The sequence below is a fragment of the Malurus melanocephalus genome, unplaced genomic scaffold, assembly GCF_030028575.1.
Source record: "Malurus melanocephalus ecotype Western Australia unplaced genomic scaffold, MMel_1.1 scaffold_68, whole genome shotgun sequence".
Lineage (NCBI taxonomy): Eukaryota > Metazoa > Chordata > Aves > Passeriformes > Maluridae > Malurus > Malurus melanocephalus.
Window position 1 is genome coordinate 2,714,174 of NW_026623300.1, and position 20,591 is coordinate 2,734,764.

The 20,591-nt window shown below is 42.9% G+C and overlaps 2 protein-coding genes across 2 annotated transcripts; both read right to left on the minus strand.

The window, feature by feature from the left end:
- Positions 1–2,273: 2,273 nt before the first annotated feature.
- LOC130573834 (alcohol dehydrogenase class-3) lies at positions 2,274–12,152 on the minus strand. Its single transcript, XM_057366590.1, has 9 exons — positions 12,075–12,152; positions 9,268–9,369; positions 8,252–8,393; positions 7,572–7,659; positions 6,572–6,791; positions 5,788–6,048; positions 4,950–5,085; positions 3,971–4,109; positions 2,274–2,591 (listed from the first exon to the last, which is right to left on the minus strand). The coding sequence occupies exons 1-9, from the start codon at positions 12,084–12,086 to the stop codon at positions 2,567–2,569; spliced, it is 1,125 nt and encodes a 374-aa protein (XP_057222573.1). The 5' UTR covers positions 12,087–12,152; the 3' UTR covers positions 2,274–2,566.
- A 4,774-nt stretch (positions 12,153–16,926) lies between these two features.
- Positions 16,927–20,184, minus strand: LOC130573835 (alcohol dehydrogenase 1-like). The gene is made up of 8 exons (XM_057366591.1): positions 19,999–20,184; positions 19,371–19,512; positions 19,199–19,286; positions 18,867–19,086; positions 18,479–18,739; positions 18,042–18,177; positions 17,583–17,721; positions 16,927–17,175 (listed from the first exon to the last, which is right to left on the minus strand). The coding sequence occupies exons 1-8, from the start codon at positions 20,167–20,169 to the stop codon at positions 17,151–17,153; spliced, it is 1,182 nt and encodes a 393-aa protein (XP_057222574.1). The 5' UTR covers positions 20,170–20,184; the 3' UTR covers positions 16,927–17,150.
- Positions 20,185–20,591: the final 407 nt, after the last annotated feature.

Genomic DNA, 20,591 nt, shown 5'->3' on the forward strand with positions numbered 1-20,591 from the left:
GAATTCATACTACTGCAGTATTTTTAAATGAGTGGAAAGCRTAGTATCTGCACCACATCTTTCAACAGGAAGAGGGTACATCAGCCTCAAGAACAAAACTTATTAAATAAAAATACTGTGAAAAGCTGTTTTTTCATCTATCTAGCTGTCTTTGCTTCAACATGACATACTAGACTTGTGCTGACTGGATTGTGGAAATTCATTATTRTTGATTCTTATTCAAGTTGCTATCCACTTAAATAAAAATCCCAACTTAAATCTACTTTTTAAATGACATATTTAGCAATTGCAKACACTTACCAAAAACCACAATTCTRAAGTTAGATCAGAAACAAYCTCTTAATGCATTTTCCCTTTACTATCACATAAGACAGTGCAGAGTGTCTTTATGCTSTTTTTGTAACTTGAATATTTAAAGAGAGAAGATTTGGTAGATTATGTTGAATAACAGTAAGAGCAGGAGGAGAGGCCCAGCCTGCATATTTCCTTGACAGCCAGCAGCGTACATGCACATTTCATATACYGTCATTTGGTGAGAAGCTTTTGTCCATTGAAGTTCTTACCACTGTCAGGATGGTGCAGTTCAATACACTATCTTGATGACCAAAAATGGGGTAGAAGCTCTTGGTTTTGAGTCCTTTTGTTTGCTGAACAACTTCCAAAAAACCCTATTTCCAACATGCTCCATTCAATCAAATGCTTTGCAGGACTAAGTAGAGTCTGGGACATCAACTCCTCAGGCTGGGAAGAAGCTGCAAGTCTTTGACCCAAATGCTCTGGTATCATCACTACATGCCTTTGTTGTTGGTATTACAGACTGGCTTCCCACAAAAACTCTGAGATRCAGATTCTCTAAAGTAATAAAATAATGCAGACAAGACTGTGTCTGCATAGAGGAACAGCTGTTCCAGTGTAAGTATTTTAAATCTGTTAGATGCAGCTGGGGGATAGTTTGCCAGTTGCTGAGATAGCATTGTATTGAGACCATCTTGTAATTACAGAGTACTCTCACTGGAACAGCTTAACAGCAAGTTTTCTACTGAGTTTTCTCTTCTCTTCCTGGAGSTACAAGGTACTGAGAATCACTGCTGGGCTAGGGAGCTCATTTTCTTGGTACAAAATCCTTTTTTATTTCTTCCTGATGTTCAAAATTGAATTCTTATGACATTCACGTTTGTTATTTACTGTCTGAAATAAGTTAGAAATGCAGTTTCTCAACTAKAGGGGATATATTTTTAATGACAGATGGAAAGGATATGATTTTCCTAGTTGTATAGCAGTGGCATGCGGTAATTGGTGMTGATGAGAGGGAATTTCTTCTAATATGATTACTGTTTGTGTTCAGTGTTCTCTGTAACCACGGTTCTTTAAAAATGAAACTTCTCACTTAATCAGTGTCCTTGGTTCACAGAAAAACACTGAGTTTTTATGTATCTAACTTTTTTTTAACTGGATAGTCTTTCTGCCTCTGCTTTGCAATCTGTTTTCTGCTGTTTCTTTGTGTTTTTCTGGATGTGAGGCACTGATTCCAGGTTTTAATACAAAAAGAAACTTTTTTCAGTCAGATCATTTTACCAAGAGCTAAGAAAACCTACAAAGTCTCCAAAATTGAGACTTAACCCCTCCCCCTCCAACAAAAAAATCTCCAAAAATCCTGAAGCCATCATCACACAAAGCTCTTTCTTGTTCCCATGCACCCCTCAAGAGCAGACATGCTCTAAGAGTAGATTTCCTGCTTCAGTGGCATAATCATGTTTCTGACTAGAGGTAACAATTCCACACTGTTTTTGCAGTGTTGGCTGCAATGTTTGTCAGTAAGTTTAAGGAAATGGGAAAACAGTTCTACTGAAGTCTTGAAGACATYACTAGAGAAGTGAGTAGAGGAGCTTGTGCCATGATCTTTAAAAGAGGCCTGCTGGTGACACAGATAGGAAATAAGGCAGAAGATGGATCATCTCAATGAGTAACCCATGGGTAGCTCTAGACACTGAAGTCTCTGCTCTACACTTGGCTTCAAGGTTGAGCTGAATGCTACAAGCCACTGTAATCCTMGAATAGCCTCAGAAACCTGACAAGTTCAGGCCACTCTCAGCACAGTTGCAGCAAATGGATGCTGCTTCTCACTCCAGCCATGTTTAGGCTGTRCCTTGTGCAGTGAATCCCTCATTTGCTTTTGACTCTGCAGAACACTTCCTCTGTCACATAGACACTGTAACATCACTAGAGGAAAAACAAKTAAGAAGCAGCAGTCACAGTCCCACTCTTACTGCTCAATAATTCCAACACTCGGTTTAGAAATAAGCTTTTATTAAGTAGACTGAGTTAGCCACTACTGAATTTGAAGAATAGGTATAGAAACAGAAGTTCCATAATCAGGACTAATTCTGTAATGTTATTCAGTGATTAACAGTTTTTCATTATTTAAGGCTCAGAACGCTCACCCTAAATACATGGTCTTCCTAGTCCCAGTGAGTTTTCAGTTGCTTGATTCTATCTTCTATCAAAAAATCCATTACAAAAAGGCAGTTACCATGTTGCTGGCCAATTACAGGTCCACATTTGGCTCTTAAAATTTCAGGACAGTTCGAATGCTTAAAATAGACAAGAAAAAGAAATTACCAATAAGTCAATTTTCTCCCCTCCCTTTCATTGCTGAGACATATTTTAACTTCTATCTTTTGCAAGAATGAAGTTATGCTTATGCCTATAATATTTATTAAAAACCCAAGACAGTGCTTGTTACCTTGGGTTTTTTTTTATTCTCTCCTCCAGTAAAATAAACTCYAAATGGATGCTTTTTCAAACTAGGTGTCAGTTTTCAGGAGCTAACCAAGATTGATTTGGAGCAGTAATATTTACAAGCTTAAATATTTACTTTTATTTGTTTGGAAAATGTTAGGTACCTTTCATTRTTAGTTTCCTAGGACATGCTCATGTATGAATAAAGCACTGAAATTATACTGAAGTTTATAACTGGGACAGGAGATCAACTGCCGGATGAAATTTGCATAAATGCAGTTACAGTCAACTGGTTTATCCAAAATAGAATCCATATGAGTTCAAGTAGACRAAGTTAGTATTTTGGAGAAAGTTATATACAATAGACAGATATAGATTGAGATCAAAGACCATKCTGGTTTCTGGAGATATTGCTAATGACTATTTATTCATCTGCAGATGAACCTAAACATGGATAAACATAGTTGCCTACATTAGTTCAAATACATCCCCTGATGAGAATACCCTACTTTGCACTGCTTTTGCAGTTGATCAGTATTTGCAAAGTACACTGATAAGTGCAGCAAAGCTCATCATACATCCAGCAGCATTTTTTAACTAGCAATAGGTCACATCAATGAGTTGGGGCCTCACTAGGAAGTTTGAGAGCAGTGGCCCAAGTCTGCAGTATCRACAGTCTGCCACTAATCTTAATAAAAGGCAAGAACTGCTCTACATGAAGAACACAAACCCATCATATGAACCTTCTGCCCCAGTTCAAACTAGAGAGAGAAAAAMAATGTAAAATACAGCACATTAACAGATCATGCCAAGTGACTGACTGTGCTGGCTATCTAATCTAAATAATATGAAAATATACCAAAATCAACTGTTTAATTAAATAGACTAATAGCTTAACGAGTTGTCAAAATGTATTAATGTGAACTCTCCGTCAGTCTTTTTACATTCCTTTTTATGAGGAACAATGTTTTAGCAATACAGAAAGCCTGAGACTGACATATCCCCTTTATCTTCCGTATTTTTTTTACGCTTTTGCTTGCTTTTCACGGTGTGCCTGTGTTTTGACACATGCCTGGAAGCTCAGAAAAATGTCTTTATATCATAATAAATGCATGTGGTGCACGTCACCCTTTAGCCTCCCTGTTTGAAACAGGACAGCAGCCAGGGAACCTGAATTTTGGCAGTCTCATCAAGAAATATCTTCTGTACCTTTCAATATTGTGAACATTACCTTTTTCCTGAATGCATCAGCTCAAAAGCCTCATTAATTTTGTCAAAAGGCAGCGTGTGAGTCACAAATTCATCAACCTTGATCTTTTTGGACATGTATTCAGTCACCAATTTGGGCACATTGTCTACGCTCTTCCAGCCTGAAAGAAAGAAAACATGCCTTGTTTTTTCCCTTTCCCACCCATCTCAGAAAGTTAAAAATGCAACCTTTGCAACAGGCACTTGTGTGAAAAGGAGCTGAGATGARTGATGTGTTTGTCCCTCCCACCCTAGGGAGGTCTGGCAAAAGCACRCATTATCCAAACACAAGTGCACAAAACTTTCAATAGCTGTTCCARCATTCAACAGGAGTCCTCATTTAGCAAAGGCATCTGTCAGGCCCCCTACTTATCTTTAGAACCCAACCCAGTAAGTTTTGTATTGCTTGGAAAAGAGCAGTGTAATAATTCAAAGTTAGACCATTTCCATGAACTTCAGCAATTACTGAATTCCCCCCAAAAAGGACYAAATGCGTTTCTGGGTTGACAGCACAGAATGTGTATCAAACAGTTGTTACTTTTTATTTTAAAGGTCTTTATAGCACATTGTCATGTTGGCCCCACAATTTGCTCAGTGGTTAAGCAACACAAACATACTGATGTGACTTCCCATCTCCCCAAAGACCAGGTCCTTTCACTGGACCAAACTGCACCAAACCTTCACTTGGTGATAAAGCAGTCTCCCTATACCACTCCTTTAGCACTGAATAGCATGTAGATACATATTCTCTTTTCAAAATATGTTAGGCATCATACCAATGTGTTAATCTGTACTCTGTCCGTAGGAATAACAGATTTTAAAAGTCTGTAGCTTAGAAGTCAGCAGAGCATTTATGAACAGCCTGTCAATAGTACATTTCCCAAGCAAAACCAAGGTGGTRTATTCTTCCCAGCTTTAGCCCATAGTAAATTACTTTTATCCCCTTATAACAAGAGTGTTACCTCCAAATGCGGTCCCTTTCCATGTCCGCCCAGTTACTAGCTGGAATGGCCGAGTGGCGATCTCCTGGCCAGAAGCAGCTACTCCAACTATCACACTGACTCCCCAGCCTTTGTGGCAAGCTTCCAAGGCAGCCCTCTTCATGAACAGACAGGACAAAGCAGAGTGTTTATTGGTAAGGCTTAGGATGCCTAGACAGGTTGTACTTCCTTCCCCCCACTAAATGAATCACATCAAAATTTAAGGAACAGTACACTGAAAATTACATTATYGTTTCCATTGGTTGAGATTCCTTATATTGTTAAAGGTTCACTTTGCACATTTTATATCCTATCTAGTTTCCAAAGATCTCAYTCTGAACTCCCTCTGAGAGTTGGGATAAACTGTAATCACAGACCATATTACTGACAGTTAGGAATGCTACTGTAATTCCTGAAAAMCTAGCRTTCCATTCAGTACTACTTCTGCATYTCCAAAGGTGAAATTCAYCTTGAGAAATTAGGGAAATACTGAGTGATCCCTGAGACATTACTGTTCATTGTATGATATATTTTATGTGAGTTTTKTTCATTTTTCAACYGCMAGCATAGAGAAACTCATGGTTTCAAAGAAGTCATGTTAAAGAAAAGAAGTCCTAACTGCTGTTTTCAACCCAAGAAGTAGCAGCTGCTTCCATTATATTGGTAAGATTGAATGTAAATTGTCCTTTTACAGCATTTATTATTAATATTAAAAAAATGAGTCTGGCATGTTTTGTTAAGAAAGCAGCTCATCTTAACTGTTTTTGCTGAACTGGTTTGTCCCATGCTCCTCAAGCACACAAGTTGGCCAAGCACTCACCATGACTCCRACATTTCCAATGCATTCAAATGAGTAGTCCACACCACCATCAGTCATCTCCACCAGCACCTCCTGGATGGGCTTCTTGGAATCTTGGGGGCTGATGCACTCAGTAGCTCCGAACTCTTTGGCTTTGGCATACTTATCCTTGTTAATGTCAATGCCAATGATCCGGGATGCTCCTGCTATTTTGCAGCCCATAATAACTGCCAGCCCAACTCCACCCAAACCAAAGACGGCACATGTAGAGCCAGGCTCCACCTAGGAGTAAGAATGGAGTTGTGAGAAGCAGAAAAAAAATCATCCTTCCACATGAGGAGGAAATGCAGGTTTAAAGAGTCTGCAATAAAGGAAAAAATGGAAGCAAATGAATATGGCTGTGAGATTTTATCACTTAGAGAAGGGAAACTCTATAGGAATTTAATCCAAAAAGCTCTTTAGGTACTAAGGTTCCTTTTGCCCAAAGACTTGCAGCTTTCATAACCTGCCCTATGCCTATGCAAACTYACCACCTCTGTCTCATCCTGAGCTTCAAACTATCAGAATGACTTGCAGCAAGATGAACCGGAAAAGTAATTTATATAAAGCTGGTGTCATACTCTGCCTGAATTTCTTCTGAAGGGCMATAGGTTCTTCTAACCCGATCTGGCCTCTTATGGGGAAGTTAGGAGTTCTTAAGCTAAACTTCGTCAGTTGAAGAGGAATAGGAACATAGATTTGTTACATCACGTTTACAGTCCTGACCTRGTCCCTAAGCTGTGTGTTCCACAAGCAGAGCCTTTACCTTAGCTGTGTTAACAACTGCCCCATAGCCCGTGGAGATACCACAGCCCAGCAGGCACACTTTATCCAGAGGTGCTGCAGCGTCTATCTTGGCTACGGAGATATCAGCCACCACAGTGTACTCAGAGAAGGTGCTGGTCCCCATGAAGTGATAAATYGGCTTTCCCTTGCAGGTGAATCTGCTGGTACCATCAGGCATGACTCCTTTCCCTTGAGTAATTCTTGAGGCAAAGACAGGGAAGTGCAGTCAGAGTTTTAAGCGGCAAATATTCTCACCAGACAGAATCCACTAAGCAGCACAGAGAGGCAGCTGCATACTTGCACCTTTATATTTCGACCATTTCAATAAACCTAGGAGTTCACAGAAGTGCAATGCTGAACTATAACTTCATGCAGTTAATTCCTCCACAGAAGCACTGAAAGAAATAGAATTTATCAACATGCTGACCTTGTTAGTGACCAATGTTAACTGCTTGTGCCACAYTACCACACCACTGTCTTGGGCTCCTTCAGTACCTTCCCCTTGAACAGCACCTCTCAGTTATGTCACTAGGGCTCTTTTTGAATTTGGGAGACCTTCAGAATAGGAGCTGCAAATTTATCTGGGAAGCAGGTATTGTAGAGAAAAAAAAAGCTGTCTGTATGGTTTTGTACCACTTGAAAATTTCGGTGTTCACTCCCAAAAGCTAAATTCCMTGAAGTGCTTCCCTTAAATATGAAGTCAAAGCATTTATGTTTTCAAACCTGTGGACACAAACTAGCAGTTTGTACCTCACATACATGAAAGAAAAAGATTTTTTAATGGAAGAAAAATTTTAAGAAGGATGGAAAATAACTGGGCAACTGACTCCTGAAACACGTACTTTCCAAGCCATTACATGATGCATCAACAGATTTATTCTTCAAAGAAAACTTCTGTCAATTACTTTTGATAACTATAGCAGGTATACATTTAACAAATACTATACCATGTGTCAAAAAAATTTAGAAGTCATACAGACCTTATCTTCTGGCACAGGTTTGTTTTGGGATTCTTACAGAACTTGCACTCTCCACACTGGGGGATGTATAGAGGGATAACAGTGTCCCCTAAGGAAAAAAATATTGTGTGTAGTTATTAGGTGGAGCAAGCCATTCTGGAAAAARGTGAAGTTACTTGATTGTCATTATTTTTCTGTGAGCTTGTGTCCACTTAAAGCTTTGTGTACTAAAAACTGTTTCTAGTATATAGGGGTATGATAGAGTGTTAGATAAACCACTTTAATCCTGGCTGAGCAGACAGCCCATCTGAAAGTCATCGTTCCAGAACAAGTAGCAATGTTACTATAAAACACAACAACCCCAAATCAACAGTGAGAAACATGATTAAACACTTTAAGCCCTTTAGATAAAAACTATCGTTTGAAAACATAAAACCCAGTGCTCTTCTAACTATACATTAATCCGATTTCAAGTAAGAAACTGGTGTGCTGGACTCTTTCAAGCCTTAAATAAAGAGCTCACTGAATACTTTAGTGTTGTATCTCACAGACTACAGAAATCTACACAAGTATATACACCCTAGAATAAAACATTTTTTTAACTTCTGCAATATGGCACTTCAGTGACCCATCTTGATAGCTGGTCTTTAAATAAAGTACATTTTTAAGGAAGGCAGAAAACTTGTAAGGTGTTTTCTTACCTTTCTTTACTTTTGTTACTCCTTCCCCAACGCTCTCTACAATTCCTGCTCCTTCATGTCCCAGGATCACAGGGAAACATCCTTCAGGATCAGCACCACTCAGAGTATAGGCATCAGTGTGACATACAGCAGTGGCAACTATCTGTGAAGAAATRTATAATCTGAGACACCCTGAAGAACAGAATAGTAGCACAGATCTGAGTAATTCCCATTGGTCAGAAATTCAGAACAATTGAATCAAAGTATTGGCAGCATTTGGGACATGGGCAACATAACACTCAACACCTGGCAAAGCGCTTTTCCGTACTTTTTTCGTACTTTTGATAGTTTCCATCAACGAAAATGTGACACTGAAAGTGGTAAAAGATGACATGTTTTTTTATAGCTAGAAATCAGTGCTCCAAGTCATCTCAAAGTAGGCTGGCATCTCAGATAGGAAGTAAGTAAAGATTCTTACACCAGCGAGACCATGCAGAACTCTCAGTACTGCATAAATCTAGTTTAAGTCTTCAGCACCATGCAGAAACCCTTTCTACAGAAATAAGTTTCACATGATGTATACTTTTTGGCAGATAGGCTATTGGAAAGCCCTCATGAAATCAGAAACTTGGATATAGGGACTACAAGAGACAAATCCCAGCTCAGCAGTAACTTATGGCCTGACTGAAGTAAAATCCAGCATGTTACACAGCCACAAGTCACAAACTGCTTATCAAGCAAGATAAAGGTGTTCCCAGTTCAGACACTTAGTGGGAACTTGGTCTGTAACAACTGGAATTGATCCCCAAGATCAGCCATTATCCTCTAACCAGACTGTGAAGTGAGACTAGTAGAAATTAGGTGTGTTTCATAAACAGAAGATCTAAATACTGTAATTTTCTTCTCTGTAAAGCCAGCTGAGATACTAATAAAGTAAWGATAACTATTCAAGATTTCTTCTGCTGGCAAACAAACTGTTCATCTTTAATACTCAGTCTCCCAAAATAGAAAACACAGATAAGAATTGATGTAATTACCTTGATACGAACTTCATGAGCTTTTGGTGGAGCAACCTCCACCTCCTCAATAGAGAGAGGTTTACCTGCTCCCCAGGCAACAGCAGCCTTGCATTTAATAACCTAAAAGGCAAAAACAACAACAAAAAAAAAAAGAGGACATCTGTTATATGGTTCATTTGAAATAATTCTTGTTCAGTCAAGTGAGAAAATCAAAGAAGCACTACTGGCTTTTGGAAAGAATCCCAGATCTGAAATTCRTAATTTCAACACAAAGATTTAATTGCCCCACATTTGCTTTTAGGAAGCTAAACAATAATGAGTAAGCCAAGATCTGAAATTTGGATGTCATTCTCTTATTAAGCAAAAAATATAGTAAGCCTGGGAGTGCTTAGGAGACATGGCAATGAAGTGAGCAACATGAATGGAAAGTCTGCATAATRAAAATGGTGGTTTAAAATCAGAGACTGCCATTCATTTCAGACATGTTCATTAACACAGAGTGTTTGAAGTTGGAAAGTTCAGAAAGGAAACTGTGGAGAACCACATCAAGAGTGGATTTCCTGTTCCTTATCAGGATGGTTTCTGAGTGGGATTCTGGCAAGGAGATGCACATGCATGCAGCAAAGGTGCAGAGGGACCAGAGGGACTTTGCTCTAAGGCTCCTGTCAGTGAGGTACTGAGCACTAACACCTCTGCAGTGGCCATAGGGATCACTGGGAGCAAGTCTTCATTTACTGCTCTCAGCACCATGACAAATCCACACCTAAACAGCCAGGGAAGCTTTTGAATCCAAACAGTGCAGAGCCTGGATGAAAGAACAGGATTTCTGGATCGATAAACCAAATTAACAGGTATGTGCACAACTGAYTGAGCAAATGAGCAGGCATTMCAGCCATACAACCTAGAGCAGCTTYAGGATAAGCATTTGGAGTACCTTCAGAGGTCAGTTTCATGAAGATGACAAGGTCTAAGTCATTGCTATTGGAAATATAAAGCATTCCACAGTGTGCACTATAAAGCAATAGAAGAAAACTACATTTTGCGTGTTCAGACTAACTGTGGTGTTCCAGTGGAATACCTAGAAAAGGATTAATGCAAATTCCCAAGAGCAGACATACAGTCACCCAGCCTTTTTGAAATTTCACTTTCTGGAAGACATAACAGTGCCAAGACCACCCGTTGAGCTTGCCAGGTCTGATTCATCCCCTGGATTCAGGAGAAAATAGTGGCTAGTCTATGCCTTTCTGCAGTATTTCTGTTGTACAGCAAACAGTACCACGCTTTGACAGGGCCAGTTAAAGTCCTCACTGTACCTGTAATAGCAGAACTTCAGATGTTTACTTTGGTTTAAATTTGGTAAAAGAAATACTACAGATYCTAAAAGCTTTGTAACAGAAAACAGGTATACCTATTCCAACAGCCAGCAGGGCTTTAAATCAGACAGAAGAACTCCTACTTGGAACCATGAAATCTCCTTACCCTGCTTTTTAATACCGGGGTAAATATTACAAAAATGCACGGAATGTGCCATAGTAACTAACTGTGGAATCACAGTGAGAGCCATCAGTCATAATCTCTAAATCTACCAAAGATTTTGCCAGAAAATCTAAATTCAAAGCACAAAGTGCAAGAGGAGCCATCATTCAGTAAATCATTTACTGGTTTTCARTCCATCCCCTCACCCTCCCCTCATTAAGTCATCACTTGTTCTTGCATGGGAGACTGCACATTCCTAAAATTTGATTTCCACAAGCTTGTTAAACACAAAATTGAAGACAAAGAGGAGAAAAAAGGTCTCCTTACAGGATAAATTCTGATAATCTAAAACTAACAGTACAAATCTGAAAGCACATCTTGAAATAGTAATTTCTGATTCAGTTCATACACTAACAAACCACTGGTCTGTTCCGAGTGGGTATCAGGAAAGGCTCATCTTCTTCTGCCCTCTAATTATTCAAAGCTTTACACTGTTGCTTTGCTGAAAATCTTGAAAACAACAACTGGAAAACAAATCAACTTCCAGCAGTTCTTCATTTCTATACTAGCACTGGAGCACAGCTGTTGGGTTGCTTGTGGCTGTGCACACGATCTGCTATCTCAGTCGAGATGAAACCGAGCTCTGGGCAGTGACAAAAGCTGCTCCAAACCCAATGCCAGCCTGAAGCACCTTCAGGTCCGGCCAAGCACGGCCACCCGGCCGTTCGGCCCGGGCACTGACCGCCTGTGCAGAATTCAGAGCAGTACTGGCAGTAGGTCTGGACTATCGCGCTGTTCTTAAAGCAATGCACCAAACGTGCCAGGCAATGGCTTTGTGAGCAGGCAGGGTCCTGTTTTATTCCTTCCTTCACGCCGATTCGGTCGCACCTGCCCGAAGCCCACAGGAAATCGCACACGCTCAAGTTCTTCTCCTTGTTCCTCCACGGCCGCGACCCGCGAGTGGCCGGAGCGCAGCCCTCAACCCACAGAACGCTCACGGGGGCCGAGTAAAAGACAGGGCACGGAGCAAACGCGTGTTTGCCTTCCAGTCCTGCAAATACTCACAGCGGGAGCCTCCCACGCCTAAGCAGCAGCACCGACTCCCCCGCACGCCTCACAGGTGTGGGGGCAGAAGCGCGAAGACGCCCGGACAGCCCCGCGGCCCGGCTCCCGCCAGCGCTGGGGCGGGAGCGGCCAGAGCGGCCCCGGCCCGGAGCCCCGGTGCCGGGCAGCCCCCGGACCCCGGCAGGCAGGGCAGGGAAGGGAGAGCTCGCCTGCCTCGCCCTGCCCGGTGCGGTACCCTGCGCTTGCCCCCGAGCGATCTTCCCACCACGGACGCACACACTCACCCCGCTCGCCATCGCGCACGGYTGCAGCTGCTGGCGGAAGGGGAAGGGGACCCGCCTCCTTCTCCACCGCCTCTCTCCCCGCCTCTCTTTTCGGGGCGGGCGAAGGAGCTGGGTCCTTGCTCCCTCCCTTGATTCTTCCCTCTCTCTTTTCCCTCCGTCGTTCCCCTGCCGCGGCGGTCTGGTTCGGTCGCAAAGCACTTTGTAGCGCTTTTCTTCCCACAGACCGCGGTGCGGGTCACGGTCTCTGTTTCCTGAGGGTGCCCGCAGTGGTGCCTTGCGGTGTGGCTGGCTTTGTGGCTGCTGACGGCTGCACCAGCGTCTTCCATCGTGGCCCCTTCAGTCCGGCAGGCAGATGGACGCAGCTGTGCCTATGAGGGAGCAGGCAGATGGACGCTGCTGTGCCTATGAGGGAGCAGGCAGGCCCGCTGTCCAGCTAAGGGGCCCGCTGTCCTGCCCACACCAGGTTGCCCAGATTCCTTTTCCAACTAATGGGACCCCGCGGCCTCCTCAGCGCCGCTCCCTGAGGGCCSCAGCAGAGCCTGCGTGTGCCTCCCTTCCCTCTGAGGGGAATGCCGCCCTGGCTCCAGTTCTGGAGGGTTGGTACCGCCTGTGTCTCGCCGGGACACGATATCTCCAGTAYGTGTCCTTTGTGCCTGGATTTGTTCTTGGCTGGCTAGACTGCCATGGTGGGGGCGTTACTGGGCGGCTGAGTGCTTCAAACAGGGTGAAGACAGCCCCTTGTGAAAGGATTGCAGTGGAATGGAAATTTTGTCTGGGCCTGTTCACATTTCATCTGGCAGCCTTGGAATCAAAGGGATTTCTGCAAGATGGGATCATCCGCTGGGTCATGCTGTTGTTAAATTTTCTGAAAACCCTTTTTCCCCAGGCGGGGTAGGGAGGCCTTCTTGTGAGGTCTGCAGACATGATTGTGTAAGATGAGGAGAACAGTTCTGCCATGGGCTGTTGGGATTTTCCTTGAGTGGTGCTGGTGCTTGAGGAATTGCAGAGTGTAACTAAGGCCCCCTCAGTAAGAAACTGAACTTTTATTTTCCAGTGACTCGCTAACAAATCTTRCCAAATACCACAGACAGACAACAGCACCAGCTCGGTGAAAATTAATAAAGCAACATAAGCAACTGTGGCATTTAGTAAATAACATAACAGTAACATAACATTTAAAAACAAAACTAAAATGACAAACTAAATCTGTAGGCTCGGGAAAGCTGACATGGGGCTGGAAGGTAATTTGGCCAGTGAGGATGCTATATAGGTTTCACCTTTCACCTTGGCAAAAGGTGTTGAGGAGGAATGAAAGGATGTSTGATCAGTGTGTCCATTCCGTGGCCTTCTTGAGGCTTCCCTCTAGCTTCTTCACTTTGTGTTCACTGGCCACCACTAAAACCTTGTTGTTGAAATCAAAGCAGGCCTTGTCCATTTCCTTGGTTAAATTGAGTTCTGCCTACCTCTCCTGTGAACTTCATGCTCCTGGCCACCCCTGGTTTGTCAGTGCTTCCAAAAAGCCTCCAAGCATTTTATGTTTAGCTAAACTCCACACATGCTCTCCTTTTGTTAGTATCTTTGACATCCTGGACATTGCAGGCACTGGTTCCGGTAGACAAAGGGATAGATACATAAATCAGGTCTCTTTAATGCTCATTGTCCAATTTCAGAGATTAAAGGGATTGTTTATTTTTTCATCTTTCCTTTCCCTTGCAGTTTCRTGATGCTGCCTCCAGTGTTGCTATGTATTTTTGGAAGCCCCTGGCCATGGTAAGTGGTTTTGCAACTTAATTTATGTTCTCAGCACCATGCARGTAAATCAAATTACAACTCAAGTTATGCTCTTGACTGAACAATCTAGGCTTTGTCACTCATGATTCAGATTTATATACATAAGTTCTGTAGGTGAGGACTTCCACTGCTACTCTGGACTTTACATTGGATTGGTTTTGGTGTTATTCTAGCAGGTGTAACATGTTAATTGGGAACATCAATTTGGATTGAGAAAAGAGGAGGGTTTGGAAGCACTGTGAGTGTGTGAGAGACCTGGCAATCATGTTCTTGTTTGGCAGATGTTTGTCTCTTTCGTGTGGCATGTGGGAGAAAAAGCTCAAAACAAGTCTGAGTGCCAGTGGCAGAAGCTGGCAGAAGCTGGCTGTGTGCCTCCATCAGAACGAGGAGCTGGTGGTTTGGCACTGGAACTGCTGGCTGCAACCTCACGCACTGGTGAACAGATTGGCAAGGCACAGGGAGGCTGGAGCAGGCTGACAAGTCTAGCCAGAGGCAAAACTGAAATGCATTCATGCAAATGTTGCCTGGTTTGTTTTCCCTGAGCAGATATGGTCCTAGATTGACGCATAGGTAATTTTCCTTCTATTAATACTATAACTTTTCCAAATAAAACCAGTAGTTTTGGTAGAAATATTTCATTAGAGCTACCCTGTTAAAGCTAGGATAACCTGTGCACTAGATTCAGCTGTGGATGCTTGAGTGTAACTCTCTTTTTGTGGGACATTGCTCTCTTAAAACCATCCTTTTGAATTCTGACTTAAGTTTCCTACATTTTCCTGTAAAGTACCAAAGKATAATACTTGTGTAGCATTAAAAAAGTTCATAATTCTTGTCATCCTTCAAGTCAACATCTATTAATTTTTTTAAAGTACAAGTGGAGCTGGTTGAAAAATGGAAATATTTAAAAAATAAAAATGTTTTTAATTTAGAATCACAGAATCAGTAAGGTTGGAAAAGGCCTCTGAGACCATTGAGTCTAAACTATGACTGAACACCACTCTGCCAGCTAGACCATAGTAGTGAGTGCCACGTCTGGTCTTTCATTAAACACCTCCTGGGATGGTGCCTCCACCAATTCCCTGGACAAACCTTAATCACTCCYTCTGTGAAGAAATTCCTTTGAATGTCCAACCTAAACCTGCCCTGACATAGCCCGAGGCTATGTTCAAAAATGCTTAAAGCTGATTAGTATTTCTTTGGATAATTCTTAGGTAATKAAAATATTCTGCTTTTTTAAATACAGATATAAAATTGAAGTATTATCCAGTAATTCAAAAAATGGTTGGTTGCAAAGGAAACAGTTGAGGAATAATTTCAATAATTAATCCTAATATAATTCTAAAGTATACTCAAGTAAAATAACTTTTCAAAACAAATTAGATGTATTCAAAATAATTGTGAAAGTGACTGTGGCAGTTTTGCAATAGAGACATGTGAAGTAGGGATACTGAAAGATTTTTAATATTTTAGATATGGAAATAAGTAATTTGGCGAGTTTTGTGATTAAATATTCTCAGGTATCTGTCTTCATTGAAAATCAAATAAAACACGAAAAGCTGATCTAATATGCACTGATTTTAATATTTAAGTATTAAACTAATTAAGTGAGAGAAATTTGAGAGGTTAAAGTGGGGAAAGAGTTATGCTGGCACCTCCTTGTTTGCACTTTTTCTTCTGGTATGTATAAATGTCCTTGCTTTCAAATGTAATTATTTGRCCAACTGTGAAACAAGTGATATTTTAGAAATCAAGCAGAATTTGAGGAGCTCTCTAATTATTTGCTGAAACTGGGCAGGACTGACTGGGCAATCCTGCCTAGTTAGTGATTGTCGTCAAAGGGGCAGGAGGATCTCCAAGATCCAAGGCAGCATCCCCAGAGAGCAGGGACAGGTGACCACCAGGTGGCCCTGCTGTAGTGGAGARCTCCTCAGTACTTGGGAGGCCTTACACAATTTTTCACATAGCAACAGTTCAAAATAATTGGTAAAGTGCAAGTTACAATATACTTAAGGCAGAGTTTTTTTTATAGTGATCAATTTGTTTTTCATCTAGGTTTCGATTTTTTCCAAAAAGGAATAATACTTTTTGTCCCAATCCCACACAGATTTATTTATGTGTTTATATTTATTAGACAGATACTTGGCAAATTGATTACTTTGTTTGAGACTTCTCACTTGTATAAAATTAAGACTGTGCAGATGCATGTGCAGTATTAGGGAAACATCATTTAATTGGAAGAACTTCTTGTAGTTTTCTTGGTAGGGAAATGCAACAACTCAATTAATAAACATTTATTGAATTATTCTGGTTTTAAATCATTRCCAGCAGTCTTATGTTCAAAAAGTAGTTAAGAGAATTATGGCTAACTTTTATGTCATGGCAGAGTGATATGTGCAGAAGTTACTAAAAATTGGCAGACAGGATGGGATTTGTTTACCTATGATAACTCATTTGTAGTCTCATGATATTCTGTGTAATTACTGATTGTGCTGAGGGGTTTCCAGAAGTTCAAAGGGCTGTGGGCTGGGACAAGAGTTGCTCAAAAGAGGTCAAAAGGCATCACAGTGTTATGCATCCTAYGTTCAGCACAGAAAGGATATATGTGGCAAAATGACCATTTTGGAGTCACAATCCTGTTCTCTGGGGAAGATTTTGCAGAGTTGTACTGTAACATTCTGTGGGACTTGATGCTGGAAATACATTAAAATTACAACACCATTTGCCCAAATARAACGACATTCGTGTATGATTTGTAATTCTTACATCATAATGAGGAAGTTACTTGCTGCTTTGTGTAATATGCTTCAGAGCAGCAGCAGCAGCAGCAGTGGTGGTTTCCCTGCTGAGCTTTGACTGAGGCTGCAGCATTCACCCAGCTGAGATGAGGCCAGAAAGGAGTGGGCACAGCTCTCTGAGGAGGATGAAGGTGGAGGGTAGCAGCAGTGGAGGGCCAAAAGTACTTGATCACTGATGAGACCATGGGGTGTAATGGAAAGGCCTGCAGTGTGTGGGGGAGCTCCTGTCCTGTGAGACCTTTGTTAATTAAGTGTACTGAACGGGATGAGTTTGACAGAAAACCTTTATTAGTAAAAGTGTTCTCTTGAGACAGAAATCATTCCGCGTCTTGTTCAGGCACAGGAGGACCAGCAGTGACATCCATGTAGGCAAATTCCTCATTCATGACTCCTTGTGCCCCACAAGGTGAGGTGCTGATTGAGAAGGGCCTGGGCCAGGAGAGCATCTGCTGCGCTGGTCCCTCTGCTCAGCTTCCCAGGGCTGTGTCCTTCAGAAGAGCAGGACAGTGCGGATGCTGCAAAGTGGAAGGGAAGGAGGGTTTGTGTGTGCTGGGGTTCAGGAGCAGGCCGTGGGGCAGGCAGGTGTGCCTGGGGACCGCCACCTTCTTTGTGCTCCAGCCCCTTCCTGACTGAGCTGCATGAGATGTGCAGCAGCRGGGCAGCCTTCACATCCCTGCTGAGGGGAGCCCCTCAGGGGATAAGGCCACAGGATCTGTGAGGAGCTGACCCATGAGCAGGAGGGTTCCCTGTGCTGAATGTGGGTTCCTCCCTCTGGGCTATGGCAGATCTTCCCAACACTCAACTGTGACGCCTCAAAAGGCTCAGGTGCTCTTTGGGAAGCCCATGTTGCAAGCTCTGCCTGTTTGAATTTTAGGAGGAGGGGGTGTTCGCTGTACCTGGCTCGTGCTGGTCAGGGTCTCACCTTTTTCCTGTGAGTAACAACTCAAATCCTTCATTCACTTTATCAAACGGCAGCGTGTGTGTGATCAGCAAGTCTGGGTTGAATTTCTTCTCCAAATAACTGGAAACTAATTTGGGAAGACATTCTCTTGTCTTCCAGCCTAGAAATAGGAGAAAGCAGCAGTATGAATAACGAGAGAAATGCTGTTTTGGTAAGGTACTGTTATTGTGAGGGTCAGGACTGAGTGAGCAGTASTGGTRTCGKTCTCTTGTGAGGTATTTTCTTCTCTTTGGGATGAATGGGTTACTGTGTGAAATGGGTACAGGTTTATTTGCAWRTCTAATGTTAATATTCAATATGGTAGAAATGCAGTGCGCCTCTTAAGTTGTCTTTTACTTGAAGACCATCTTTAATGTGATTGGTCAACTACCATGAAAGAGAAAGCTGAAGTATTTAAAACATTTTTTTTAAGTTTCATACCTCCCAGCACACTCCCCTTCCATGTACGYCCAGTCARCAGAAGCATGGGATCGATGGATAGGTCTAAACCAGAATCCATTTGTCCAACCATCACACAGACACCAGTATTCATATTGCAGGAAGCCAAGGCAGCAACCTGATGGGACAGGCAGGTGAATTAGAGAAAGCCCCGATGAGCTGGTCAGGAAAATCTTCTTTCTSTGCAATCTCCTGCCCCTTGTCTCCTGCCCCTTGCAATCTGAAAAGGTCATGCCTTGTGGAGCAGAGCTGGAGAGCTTGGGTCCTCTTTTGAGACCCATATTGTGTTTTCTCTCACAAAGATGTGCCTAGCAGTTCAGGCAGCAGGCAAGGAGCTCCCACTGATTGGGATGAATTTTGTCCTGAGRGGAGCCTGTRAGTGAAATGGGAGGGAGGACAGATGCTGAAATGTCACCTACCATGGTTTCTGCTTTTCCAATGGCCTCAAAGGAGTAGTCCACTCCCTGCCCGGTCATCTCAGTGAGCACCTCCTGGATGGGTTTCTTGAAGTCCTGAGGGTTGATGCAGTCGGTGGCTCCCAGCTGCTTGGCCTTGGCAAACTTGTCCTTGTTGATGTCCACGGCAATGATGCGGGAAGCTCCAGCCACCTTGCAGCCCATGACAACAGAGAGGCCAACTCCTCCGAGGCCAAAGACAGCACAGGTGGAGCCTGGTTTTACCTGCACAATGTGGAGCCCTGTGAGTCTCCAGAGGGAAGAGGAGGAGGAGGAAGGGGAGGTTTCTTTTGCACAGGTTGGTGAGGATGCGTGGTTGGTAATGGGGTGCTGAGTATGTTCAAATACCAACCTTGGCTGTGTTGATAGCAGCCCCATAACCTGTGGAAAACCCACAGCCAAACAAGCAGACTTTGTCCAGAGGTGCTGCAGCATCTATCTTGGCAACKGCGTACTCTGGGACCACGGTGTATTCTGCAAAGGTGCTGACCCACAGGAAGTGGTGGATCTGCTTCCCTTTGCAAGAGAAGCGGCTGGTCTTGTCTGGCAGCAGGTTTTGTGGTTCACAGACACTGCAGCGAGRTGCAAAAATTTGTATTTCATTGACTATAACACTGATGGGGGTCTCAGGCTTGTTATAAGGTCAACTCCATGTAGGTGAGGGGGAAGGAAAAGCAAACTCACGTGGACTTCTGGCATATATTTGCTTCAGGATTCAGGCAGAAGCTGCATTTCCCACATTGAGGGACACAAAGTGGGATGACTTTGTCCCCTGGAAAGAAACAACATCCCATATGAGGTGGCCCTAAGCTCAAGTGCTATCTGTGTGAAAGCAGAGTTTGTGCATGTCAGTTACCTGGTTTCATGGAGGTCACTCCTTCTCCAACGCTTTCCACAATTCCAGCTCCTTCGTGGCCRGGGATAAYTGGGAATTCTGCATCAGGAAAGYAGCCTTGTCGAACGCGTTCATCTGTGTGACAGATGCCAGTGGCCACAATCTRTTTGGAGAGGAAATGGTAATGTCYYGGCCTYYGTCATACTCAGTTTGTGGAAGCAATTTTCACATTGTTATGAGTTACATGAGGGCAMTGTTACAWTGTCCCCTCAGTGAGTGCTGACACTCCATGGAAGCACACTGTCCCCAGGCTGGGCTTCCCCCTTCTGCTCACTCTCAGTGCTCCATGTGGCTTTTCTCTTTCTGAGCTGGAGGTAGAACTGGGAAGGAGGAACAGTGTGGGTACCAGGATTTTGTCCAGCTGAGCAAGGGCTGGAGACAGGAATTCCTATGGGACAGCTTAGGTGAAGATTAGACTTAGAGGTCACTCCTTAGAGGGAACCGCTGGCAGATGGTGCATTTGAACTTAGGCAGCCCTGGACAATTAAAGCCTCTTGGAGGACACAGATCCCTGAGTTCTATCCATGGTACAGCCGCAAGAAGAGCGACTCCAACAAAGGAGGAAAATAGTACTGAAATGKATTTTTACCTTGATRCGGACTTCCCCTGCCTTTGGAGGTGCAACTTCCACCTCTTCAACAGAGAGAGGTTTGCCGGGGGCCCAGGCAACAGCAGCCCTGCACCGGATAACCTGGAAGCAACCAAGAGGATTACAYTGCATGGGAACATTTGTCTTTAGCAGGTGACTGGGGGAAATCATCCTACAATCACCTGAACCCAAGGTGTTCAAACTTGGTGGTTTTCAGCTGCATCTGGAACTAAGGGATGTTCAATAAACACTGGCCTAGTCTAAGTTCTGAGGAAACCCCATTTATGGTTTGTCACYCAAAGGGGATCAGATAAAACCTTAGAAAAGTATTGTGTTTTAATGGTTTTGGTGGATTTTTCATAATGTTTCCATAGGTTAATGGCCAGATTGTGCTCTCATTGGGACTGTGGACCCTACCTAGTGGAAATCATATTAAGTGTTGTGGTGTCAGTCTTGCAAAATATTGGGCTCAAGGTGAGTCAAAGTCCTTATGGACCGGTCCCCATCTGATTGGCAACTGGATAATTTTTTTCCCTTACCAAGATTTGATTTGTGTCTGACATTACTTAAACCCTTCCCGATCAACCCTAAGC